The 12,156-nt window shown below is 44.5% G+C and overlaps 1 protein-coding gene across 3 annotated transcripts in view; it reads left to right on the top strand.

Moving 5' to 3' along the window:
* The first annotated feature begins 228 nt into the window (after positions 1 to 228).
* The window catches only part of kdm7aa (lysine (K)-specific demethylase 7Aa), a 30,329-nt gene continuing 18,401 nt past the window's right edge, over positions 229 to 12,156 (top strand). Inside the window, exons 1-5 of one of the 3 annotated variants that reach the window (XM_060903814.1) lie at positions 229 to 447; positions 6,217 to 6,302; positions 6,402 to 6,519; positions 6,631 to 6,791; positions 11,655 to 11,796. In XM_060903814.1, the coding sequence (XP_060759797.1) occupies positions 350 to 447; positions 6,217 to 6,302; positions 6,402 to 6,519; positions 6,631 to 6,791; positions 11,655 to 11,796 (605 nt within the window). In that variant the 5' untranslated portion in view covers positions 229 to 349. Of the gene's footprint in view, positions 448 to 599; positions 699 to 6,216; positions 6,303 to 6,401; positions 6,520 to 6,630; positions 6,792 to 11,654; positions 11,797 to 12,156 lie in introns of those variants that run through there. The other 2 variants (XM_060903812.1, XM_060903813.1) reach the window with 2 other exon arrangements.

Raw genomic sequence — 12,156 nt, 5'->3', positions numbered from 1 at the left:
ACTTCTGCCACTATCTTTAGCCACTTCTGCCACTCTCTCCAGCCACTTCCGCCACTATCTTCAACCATTTCTTCCGCTCTTTTCGGCCACTTCCGTCACTATCTTCGGCCATTTCCGCGTCACTATCTTCAGCCACTTCCGTCACTATCTTCGGCCACTTCCGCCACTATCTTCGGCCATTTCTTCCGCTATTTTCGGCCATTTCCGCGACGCTTCGTCATTTTCCGACCATTTCCTCCATGATTCCCGTCACGACCCCGCTCGGGAATTTCCGGCGCTGTTAAATCCCCACCTTCGGCAGTTTCCGCCGACATTTAAACTTCGCCCTCGGAGGAGGAGAGCAGGCAAGATGGCGGCTGCCCCGCTCTACTGTGTGTGCCGGCAGCCTTATGATCTCAATCGCTTTATGATCGAGTGTGACATTTGTAAGGACTGGTTTCACGGCAGGTACAGATATTTATCCACCTTTCACTCAGATCTCAGCGCTTATAAACCCGCAGCGAGCGCGGTGTTACACTTCCGGCGGAAACGCACAAAGGCGAGTTAGCATGGAGCGGATTAGCTGCAGCAGCGGCTCGGGCTGTGTGTTTATTCTCACAGTCACTGCCTGAGAGTTTAATAATGCCTGCAGTGGAAATGTTTTCGGCTTCAGTAATATCTTCTACAGTACAGAGTGTGCGTGTGTTCAATGCGGTCCGGTGAGGAAGCAGCAGTGCGGGTCACTGTGAAAACAGACATGTTTATATTTCTCTTCAACTCAGGAGGGGTTAGGAGAGTCTTAATAATAATAATAATAATAATATGGGTGAATAATATAAAAGTGCAGTGCATGAACTCTTCTTTGATCAATCTTTCTGTTTAACTACAAACTTTCTACTCAGAAATGTTCAGTGTGAGAGAGTGTGTGTGAGAGAGAGTGTGTGTGTGTGTGTGTGAGAGAGAGAGAGTGTGTGTGTGAGAGAGTGTGTGTGAGAGAGTGTGTGTGTGTGTGTGTGTGTGTGAGAGAGAGAGTGTGTGTGTGAGAGAGAGAGAGATCTGTAATAAACAGTTGTACTTCCTTTACACTGTGTTCATGTACACAGAAAAATATAAAAGATAAATAGTTTTATCATCACTGCACTGGAACAGGGGCATGAGAGAGTTAGTGTGTGTTCGACTGATAAAAACTCTGACACACTGTCTGTCTGTCTGCCTCTCTCTCTGTGTCTTGATGGATGGATAGATTAATATCTAGATCAATGGACTAACTGATAGCTTATGGATGGATCAATGGCGAGGTGAGCAGACAGACAGATGGATCAATAACGGAACAGAGTGATAGATAGACAGGTGGTTAGAGGCTTAAGTAGACAGACTGGAAGACTGATAGACTGATGGATGGATGGATGGATGGATGGATGGATACAGGTAACCAGGCTGTGACACTGACAGAAGAATGGATGGATTGCTAGACATATGGATATGAAGTGATGTAGAGAGGCAGACAGATGTATGGATTAATTGATGAATAAGGGAGGAAGGGTAGATAGTCAGACAGATAAGTAGATGTACAGATGAATTGATTGATAATGGATGGTCTGATATACAGGGATAGACAGACAGACAGACAAGTACAAAGATAAATATATAACTGACGTATGAAGACGGAAGAGATAGAGGAACTGAGAAAAAGATGATGGGTAGATGAACAGATGGATGGATGAGTGGTCAGACAGATGGGTATGAAGATAGATGGACTGATAAATGACAGACAAGCAGACTGTTAAAAAGATGATAGATAGATAGATAGATAGATAGATAGATAGATAGATAGATAGATAGATGTGAGTAAACAGATAAAGGGATAGACAGAGAGGGATAGACGAATGTCAGACAGGCAGATTGATGGACCAGTTGATGGTGAGACAGACAAATGGACTGATAGAAAGATGACAGACAGATAGACAGAGAGATATATGAACTGAAGAGATATGAAGGTGAACAGACAGACAGATGAACAGAGGGACAGACTGAGAGATGGGTGGGTGGTCTAGACGGAGAGACAGACGGATGGAAAGACAGACAGGTTATCATGATGATCTCTTGGTCAATGAAGTTACAGAGGCGGTTCTGTTTTGGGAAATAAGTCATTGAGTCAGTGTTTCAGTATTCGGGGTGTTTTCAGTTTCTCTCGTCGTTTTTTTCCTCATTTTTCTCCGATTTCACTGAAATGATAAAATGTCAGCTGTCTGTGTTGCGTCAACTCCGAGCTTCTGGTTTCCCAGACAGAGAAAAAACGTTACCCTGTAAGAGTGGTGACGGACTGTGTGTTCACTGTGTTTGTGTTGCAGGTCAGATTATTCCTGAGGTCTGATAAGTGTTCTTTCTCTCTCTCATACACATGCTGTGCAGCCAAAAGTATATGGACTCGACCGTCCCTTCTATAGGAGCTTGTTGGATGTTTTGTTCTATAAGCCAGCGTGGAGTGTGTGTTAGTGGATTAGTGTTGATTCCCTCCTGGCTCACAATAAGCCTTAGATTCTGTTTGGTACGGTTGAGATCAGGGTTCTGGGCAGGACACTGAAGTTCCTCCACATCTCTGGCCCCAGAACGTTCTCCGTCCTCCACCACACGTTACTGCTGGCACTCTGTGTACCAAGGTGGAGTTCTCCCGGTGTCCACCAAACGTCCATCAGACTGCCAGATCAGATAGCGACGTCTGATTCCTCGTCACTCCTGATGAAGTGCTGTCCACCAGTCCAGCCGACGCTTGGTATTACACACGCGTCGATCTTCAGCTCGTGTGCAGCTGCTCGGCCAGAGAACCCGTTTCATGAAGCTCTTGATGCACAGTTCTGGTGCTGATGTTTCTTCCGGGGTCAGTTCGGAGCTCTGTAGTGGGTGATGTAACAGAGGTCATCGTAGGTCACTCTGTACACGCCTCAGTACTTGTCAGCCCGCTCTGAGGTAGCGTGGTCTACCGTTTCATAACCGAGCTGCTGTTGCTCCAAAACACTTCCATTTCCACTTACAGAAATGTCATTAACGGATTTGTGGTAAATGTGGCATCCTGTGACACAACAGTGTGATGTTTAGTCCCTGAGCTCTCCCTGACCCTTTCTCGTGTGTATGTGTGTGAAGACTGCATGGCTGGGTGCTGGATATAATTCACCTGTTAGCAGTGGGCGTGGCTGAAACACATGAACGCTGTCATTAAGAGGGGTGCCCATACTTTTGGTCATGCATGACACACTGCATACAGTACTACACACAGGTTTTTTGCTGAAGGAGAAGAAAGTGTGAGAGATTTCCTTTTATTTAGAGTTTGGACTGATTCCTGATTTGTTTGGGGTTTTTTTGGTTGGTTTAGAGAATAATTTTCATGTTACAGTGGTGCTTGAAAGTTTGTGAACCCTTTAGAATTTTCTATATTTCTGCATAAATATGACCTAAAACATCATCAGATTTTCACACAAGTTCTAAAAGTAGATAAAGAGAACCCAGTTAAACAAATGAGACAAAAATATTATACTTGGTCATTTATTTATTGAGGAAAATGATCCAATATTACATATCTGTGAGTGGCAAAAGTATGTGAACCTTTGCTTTCAGTATCTGGTGTGACCCCCTTGTGCAGCAATAACTGCAACTAAATGTTTGCAGTAACTGTTGATCAGTCCTGCACACCGGCTTGGAGGAATTTTAGCCCGTTCCTCCGTACAGAACAGCTTCAACTCTGGGATGTTGGTGGGTTTCCTCACATGAACTGCTCGCATTTCCATTGGATTAAGGTCAGGACTTTGACTTGGCCATTCCAAAACATTAACTTTATTCTTCTTTAACCATTCTTTGGTAGAATGACTTGTGTGCTTAGGGTCATTGTCTTGCTGCATGACCCACCTTCTCTTGAGATTCCGTTCATGGACAGATGTCCTGACATTTTCCTTTAGAATTCGCTGGTATAATTCAGAATTCATTGTTCCATCAATGATGGCAAGCCGTCCTGGCCCAGATGCAGCAAAACAGGCCCAAACCATGATACTACCACCACCATGTTTCACAGATGGGATAAGGTTCTTATGGTGGAATGCAGTGTTTTCCTTTCTCCAAACATAACGCTTCTCATTTAAACCAAAAAGTTTTATTTTGGTCTCATCCATCCACAAAACATTTTTCCAATAGCTTTCTGGCTTGTCCACATGATCTTTAGCAAACTGCAGACGAGCAGCAATGTTCTTTTTGGAGAGCAGTGGCTTTCTCCTTGCCACCCTGCCATGCACACCATTGTTGTTCAGTGTTCTCCTGATGGTGGACTCTTGAACATTGACATTAGCCAATCTGAGAGAGGCCTTCAGTTGCTTAGAAGTTACCCTGGGTTCCTTTGTGACCTCGTGACTATTACACGCCTTGCTCTTAGAGTGATCTTTGTTGGTCGACCACTCCTGGGGAGGGTAACAATGGTCTTGAATTTCCTCCATTTGTACACAATCTGTCTGACTGTGGATCCATGGAATCCAAACTCTTTAGAGATGGTTTTGTAACCTTTTCCAGCCTGATGAGCATCAACAACGCTTTTTCTGAGGTCCTCAGAAATCTCCTTTGTTCGTGCTATGATACACTTCCACAAACATGTGTTGTGAAGATCAGACTTTGATAGATCCCTGTTCTTTAAATAAGACAGGGTGCCCACTCACACCTGATTGTCATCCCATTGATTGAAAACACCTGACTCTAATTTCACCTTCAAATTAACTGCTAATCCTAGAGGTTCACATACTTTTGCCACTCACAGATATGTAATATTGGATCATTTTCCTCAATAAATAAATGACCAAGTATAATATTTTTGTCTCATTTGTTTAACTGGGTTCTCTTTAGGGGTGTTCACACAGCACATATTTGCATTGATGCTGCACCGATGTATTTTGTTGCGATATATCTTACACCGGTGTAAATTTTGTGGAGCGTTCACACGTCACAAACCTGCTTACTAGAGAGAAGCGTGTTAGCACCGGTGCAGCCCCACTTGCGATCACACGGCAGTTTTTGCGACCGTGCTATACGATAGTAATAATGCGGAAATTAAATATGTGCAGCATGCGTGAAAATGTACTTCCTTTTCCCGGTTGTCATGGCATCACCAAGCGCCGGGAAAACAACGTGGATGAAGACACCAGTGTTGCCAGATACTGCTGACGTTTTCCAGCCCAAAATATGTTCAAATCCGCCAAAATGCACTTAAAACCGCCCAATCTGGCAACACTGGAAGACATGCAGTTCTGTTGTTGTTGATATTCGCCATTTTGGAAGCACAAAATACCAGGATGCAAATTATGCAATGCCCATATGTAATCAACTCTCCTCGCGCGTAGCGAGTCTACCCCTGTAGCGTTCAGACGTCCCATTTTATATCGGTGCTGCCCCGCAAACTAGCATTTACTCTGGAGTAAATTTCTTAAACCACCTCCCGAGCAGGGTTAGATTTGCACCGGTTTAAGCAGCTTTCAGGGGCAACACCGGTATAACTTTGTACCGTGTGAACGCTCTACCGGGGCAGCCCCGGCGCTACACCGGAGTAAAAGTTGCCGTGTGAACACCCCTTCTATCTACTTTTAGGACTTGTGTGAGAATCTGATGATGTTTTAGGTCATATTTGTGCAGAAATATAGAAAATTCTAAAGGGGTCACAAACTTTCAAGCACCACTGTTGCTGCTGCTTCTTCTTTTTTTTTTTTTTAAAGTTTGGGTTAATTACTGTGATCAACTAATGAGTAATAAATTTTTGGATTGGAGTCCTTCTTTTTTTTTTTTTAAATTAAATTTCAAGAATGAAATTTGGATTTATTTTCCAACATTTTAAAAGTAGTTTGTTTGGTTTTTGTAGGGGTGGGGTTATCCCATCCATCCATCCATCCATCCATCCCCCCCCCCCCCCCCAACCATTTGAACCAGTTTGGACCGGTTTCCTGAATTGCTTTTATTTTTATACTTTTTTTAATCTATTTATTTTTTTAATGATTTTTTTAATTTCTTTCCTGAATTAATAAATGAAAGGTGATTGTGTTTGTTTATTATTTTCACTATTAGACTTGTAGCTGGTGGGACAAGTTTGTGCTCTTTTCAGGAGGTGTGTGTGTGTGATGTGAGCGTCAATAAATCTTAGAACAAAACCAGCTGATCATGTCTTGCCTTAAGCAACGCTGGAATGTAACGTGTGTGTGTGTGTGTGTGTTGTAGCTGTGTGCAGGTGGAGGAGCATCATGCTGCTGATATCGACGTCTATCACTGTCCTAACTGTCGCCCCATCCACGGGCCCTCCCTCAGTAAGTGTGTGTGTTCCCATCAGTAGTGTAAATGTTGGTGTGTGTGTGTGTGTTCCCATCAGTAGTGTAAACGTTGTTCTGTGTGTGTGTGTATCTCAGTGAAGAAGAGGAATAACTGGCACAGACATGATTACACAGAGGAGGATGGCGGGCGGCGGCCGGTTCAGGCTGGAACAGCCGTCTTCATCCAGCAGCTGCAGGCCAGGATCTTCCCCAGGTAATAACACCTGTAATAAACCCCTCATAACACTCTGTTAATCACATTCTCCTGTGTGTGTGTGTGTGTGTGTATGTTATAAGAGTGTCATTGTTTGCTGTCCCTGTGCAGTGCTGATGAGATCGTGGTGCGGATGCAGGGAGGTCATGTGACACGGCACTACCTGGAGACTGAGGGGTTCGATTACCCCATCATAGTGGAGGACATGGAGGGTCTGGGGCTCAGACTGCCCCCACCGTCCTTCTCCGTCAGAGACGTCCAGCACTACGTCGGTACGTGTGTGTGTGTGTGTTTTACTCTTTAGTTGTAAGGGATATTAAAAGGGCAGCAGACACACAACTTTATCATGCGAGTTAGATCATGTGGGACCCCATGAGCGAATCAGGTGTCATGTCTCTGGAGAGAGAGAGAGAGAGAGAGTGTGTGTGTGTGTGTGTTGAACAACTGCAGCTGTGCTGTCTGTCTCCCTAGTTACAGACCCCCAGTCTGTTAGAGAGCTTCAGTTACACACACACCCACACACCCCACCACCTGTTCCCATTAATGTGAGCCTGTGGACTGAAGTGTGTGTGAGAGAGAGAGAGAGACCACCAACCACAGATCAGATTACACTCTTGACTAGAAAGAATAGACCAGACATTCTGCTCTTGTTTACCCCTGTTCTTCCTCTCACACACACACGCAGCTCTGTGCAGAAGTCTCAGGCACATGAAAAGAAATGCTGTAGAACAAAGATGCCTTCAAAAATAATGAAATTAAATGTTTCTACATAAAAATACTATAAAGTGCTTTAAAAAGAAAAAAGCGGCCTCGGACACAGCGTGTTCAGTTTTATAAGGAACTGAACATCTCACAGAACCAACCACAGATCTTCAGGAGACTCTGACTGGAACACGTCTTCAAGTTTGGAATCTAAAATGTCAGTATAAACAAACTTAATGTAGAAGACATCAAATAAACTCTAACAAAGTTTGTACTTATAAAAAAAAAAAAAAGAGGGGGGGAGGGGCTAAGGCTGATACACAGTACTGTATATAAATTGTGTGTATATACACCGATCAGCCATAACGTTAAACCCTCTGCCGGGTGAAGAAGTGAATCTCAGTGATGATCTCATTCCAGTGTCAGGGGGCGGGGTTTATCAGGCAGCGAGAGAACGGTCAGTTCTTGAAGTTGATGTGTTGGAAGCAGGAAAAATGGGCGAGCGTAAGGACCTGAGCGACTTTGACAAACTGTGACGGTGAGATGACTGAACATCTCCAAAATGGCCCATCCTGTGGGGTGTTCCCAGTGTGCACTGGTTAGTACCGAACAAAAGTGGTCCAAGGATCCAAAGGACAACCGGTGAACCGGCGACAGGGTCATGGGTGTCAAAGGCTCATTGATTCGCACGGGGCATGAAGGCTAGCCCGTATGGCCCAATCCCACAGAAGAGCTACTGTAGCACAACCTGCTGGAAATGTTAATGATGGCTTTGATAGAAAGGAGTCAGAACACACAGTGCATGCCAGGTTGCTGTGTGTGGAGCTGTAGATCGGTCAGCGTGACCATGCTGACCCCTGTACACCATGGAAACGCTTACACTGAGCACATGAGCATCAGAACTGGACCATGGAGCAATGGACGAAGGAGGCCTGGTCTGATGAATTTGCGTTTTGTTTCCCATCGTGTGGACGGCCGGGTGCGTTTGGGTCTCTTAGCTGGGGAAGACATGGCACCAGGATGCATTATGGGAAGAAGGCAAGCTGGCAGCGGCAGTGTGATGCTCCTCTGGTCAATGTTCTGCTGGGAAACTTGAGGTCCTGGGATTCGTGTCGATGTTACTTTGACACATCCCACCAACTTAAACTTTACTGTCGACCAAGTTCACCCCACAGCAGGATGACGCACTGTAGATGGCACTGAGGAACTGTCAGTGGGAATTCACACACCATATGCTCAACCCTTCTGGTTTGGTCAGAACCTGTCATTTCTGACTTCCAACTTGGGGGGGACAAACTGTTTCCTCAACTCAGATTTCCTACTCTGTAGGATTTGACATCAAATCAAAATATTAACCATTTTTAGGTCCCTCATGGTCAGGTGGGTTTGACATTAGAATAATTCCCACCCATGTTTGTGAAGCTCCGCCCCCAGGATCTTGGCCTGTAGAGTCTTGTCTGTAAAAATGAGGATAGGAAGTACATCCAAACCCAGACAAGCGTTCCAGACTGGAATTCCATTTTCCAAATGGGTTTTAGAACGCTTTTGGTACTTAATCCACTGTCTCTTGGATTTTTTTTTTTCTATTTTGTAGCTGGACTGCACAGAGATACCCTGTGTCCGAAATCACTCACTATACAGTGGATTGTATAGTGAGTTCGCCATTTTGTAGTGCTGTCCGATTGTATAGTGGACTCATGGTATCCCACAATGCACAGTGTAAAGTAGTGTACAACCGATGGTCACTAACCAAGCAATATACACCACCATGCATTGCGGTCGTGCTCAAATAAATATGACAGACGACAGAATAAAAGTTAGAGTGCAGAGCGAGGAATTAATCAAAAGCCTCCGACTTGATTTAATAAAAGGCAGCGGCAAAAAAGAGAGAAAATATTCAGCCTTGATTTAAAAGAGCTGAAAGATGCAGCAGAGTACAACAAAGTACTTTGTGTTGATTAATGTGGGAAATGCGCTCAGTATAATATGGATTTATCACAAAAACACATGCATGTATTTTATTATTTGGAAAACCCACCAGCCGACTGATCAGGCCCGTTTTAATTGTGCGACAGTAATGACGTAAATAACGGCGCAGCGGAGTAGTAGTCTGGCTAACGCAACTTCAAAGCTCTGCGAGCATTGGTCTGGCAAAGATATTAAGCCCAACCGTTTCCCAAAGCGCGTGGTTGACCCGCCTCCCTGAAATGCCTCAGTTTGCTACTGGTCGAAGCCAGAAAAGGCTGTGACGAAGCTTAAACCAATCACATCACTCTTTCCTCTGACGTATGTGACGCGACGGAAACTGCTTGAGTGACAGGAAGAAGATAAATACCTCCAGGGCTGCTCTTTGCTCCGTTTTCAATGAGTACTTCCCGTTGAATGCTTTCAATGCAGCATCTACCGCTGTGTCAAAGGCTTGCCGCTGCTCCATGTTCGTAATGTTTCTAGTGAATGAAGCACTTCCGGCATAGATTCTGTAAACAATCTATGGCTTCCGGTCGCAGTTCTACTACGTCAGTGCCTTGAACACGCCTCTACCCAGGGCCGTTGGAGATGCTCAAAGTTGATTGGCTCCCGATTTTTCGGGAGCTTGGAAGAGCTGGAGATAGCTTGCCTTGCCAGACTAAGTTCGCAACAGGCCCCCATGTTGCGTCACACTTAGGATGGGCGGGCCCAGGCTAGCGGAGTAGTGTCCAAATGTGTGTGTGTGGGTTTTTTTTTTTCTTTTCATTTTACCAACGAGCTCACTATACCTAGTCCTCTATATAGTAATTCCCTCGAGAGTGAGTAGGGTGGAGCGAATGAGTGAGTGATTTCTGACACAGCCATAGAAAAGGACACTTCCAAACTCGGACTTCCCGTTTCCAAGAAGTCGAACGCAGCACTAAACTAGGGATGGCGAAAACTAAAAAAAAAAAATCTTGACTGACCACCGAGCCTCATTAGCCGGTCAAAGTCGGTTAACCTATGAGTTTAAAATTCTAGAATTGGAATTATTAGAATCTATTCTAAATCTAACCGCGAGCATCTGCACATTCAGTCCCAGTCGCTGCCCTCCACTCACATTCCCTTTTCTACAGCGCGAAACATTTAGTCAAACGCGGCACTGATGTCGAGGGGTTTGTATTGGAGCGGAGGACAAATGGCTCCAGCTTAGCGACAGTTTCAGTTGGCCATGATGGCATTGAAAATAAAGTCAAGTGCTAGAAGTACATAACATTCAGTGATGGGAATAACAACGTTAAAATAAAGGCTGTTATAACGCCGGGTAATCTAATTAATTAGCTACAATCGTTATAACGCCGTTACCAATATCAACACGCCATTACTGCATGGTATTGAAGTTGCTCTGAAGCCGTCATCGACTTGGCTCACAGGCATAAAAGCTGCGTTTGTCACTCCCCCTCCAGACACCGCTGTCATTTCATTCTCTCCCCTTCCCTCCAAAAGTCGGCATCTGCGCCTTTAGTTTGTGTGGAGAGATATGATCTGCAATAACATGCATTGTTGGCTACAGACCGAAACATACTTTCAGAATGCACTGGCCAAGGCAGGACTAAACTCCATGTGCATTCTAATAATAATTTAAAAAAAAAAACAGAACAGCGCGCCTTTTGGCGGATGCCACCTTTTTCACGGCTGAATCGCGCAGATCCGATTTTTTTTTTTTTTTTAGGGGGGGGGGGGCGTTGGAGTGTCTGATTATAATTTCATCAAAGTAAATTCTGTATATAAGCAAATGCCGTTACAGTCCATGAAACATAGGAAGTATAAGTATGAGAAGAAAACAGTGAATCAGAAAGCTGCGCAGCTTTCGCGCAAACGTGCGCAGCTTTCTGATTTACTGTTTTCTTCTCATACTTCCTATGTTTCATGGACTGTAACGGCATTTGCTTATTTAGTAATTTTAATACAGAATTTACTTTGAAGTTATAATCAGACACTCCAACGCCCCCCTAAAAAAAAAATCGGATCTGCGCAATTCAGCCGTGAAAAAGGCGGCATCTGCCAAAAGGTGCGCCGTTTGCATCCCTAAATAGTAATTTGTAAGCTAAAAAGCCTGTGTCTACACTTTTTTTTCTTTCGTCTAGTGGCAGCTGTCTTCAACTGGGGCGGGACATGACTGAATGGGTGTTTCTGACTTGTCAGCTGTCGTCCTTACACCGCATGGCACGCCCCAAGCGTTTACAACACAGAATTCCAGGTTCTCCGCTCCAAAATCGGCAGCTTCAAAACGATTGATTTTTTTTTTTTTTTTAAACCGACAACCAAAAAAAAATTAACCGGTTGACGTTGATTCGGTCAACCATCGGTCAAACGGTCATCGGTTAACATCCGTACACTAAACAGATCGAGATAATGGTGTTGATTTCCAGAATTTTTTAAAAATGGATTTGTACTCTCTAAAGAAAGCACCTCTGTGTGTGCAGGTGGACATAAAGTGATCGACGTGATCGACGTGGCCAGGCAAGCGGACAGCAAGATGAAGCTGAGCGAGTTTGTGAAGTATTATTACCAACCCCAACGTCCCAAAGTGCTCAACCTGATCAGCCTGGAGTTCTCCGATACCAAGTAGGACTCTACAACACACACACACACACACCCTCTCTTAAATCCACTTACTCTATAACTATACAGCAGTTATCATCTCTGTATCACCTTCTGTAGACCTTCACCGAGTTCTATTAATATGCAAAAATATGCACGCACCGTAGCCAGGTGGCTCGCATTCATTAGTCTCGATTAACATCCTCACATTTCCACACTGTTTCATTGGACAGCAGCCAAACCTGTTAAAGTATAGTGTTGCCATGACAACCACTGTTCATCACCGACACGTGCTGCTTCGGTGCTCACTTACTGACGTCACGAAATGCACTCGTGTAGCTCCGCCCCGAATCGATTGTATACACTGAGAAACACGAGAAATGT

Source organism: Neoarius graeffei, chromosome 21 (genome assembly GCF_027579695.1).
Source record: "Neoarius graeffei isolate fNeoGra1 chromosome 21, fNeoGra1.pri, whole genome shotgun sequence".
NCBI lineage: Eukaryota > Metazoa > Chordata > Actinopteri > Siluriformes > Ariidae > Neoarius > Neoarius graeffei.
Note: the sequence above shows the minus strand (reverse complement) of the source record. Positions and strands in the feature narration are given on the sequence as shown.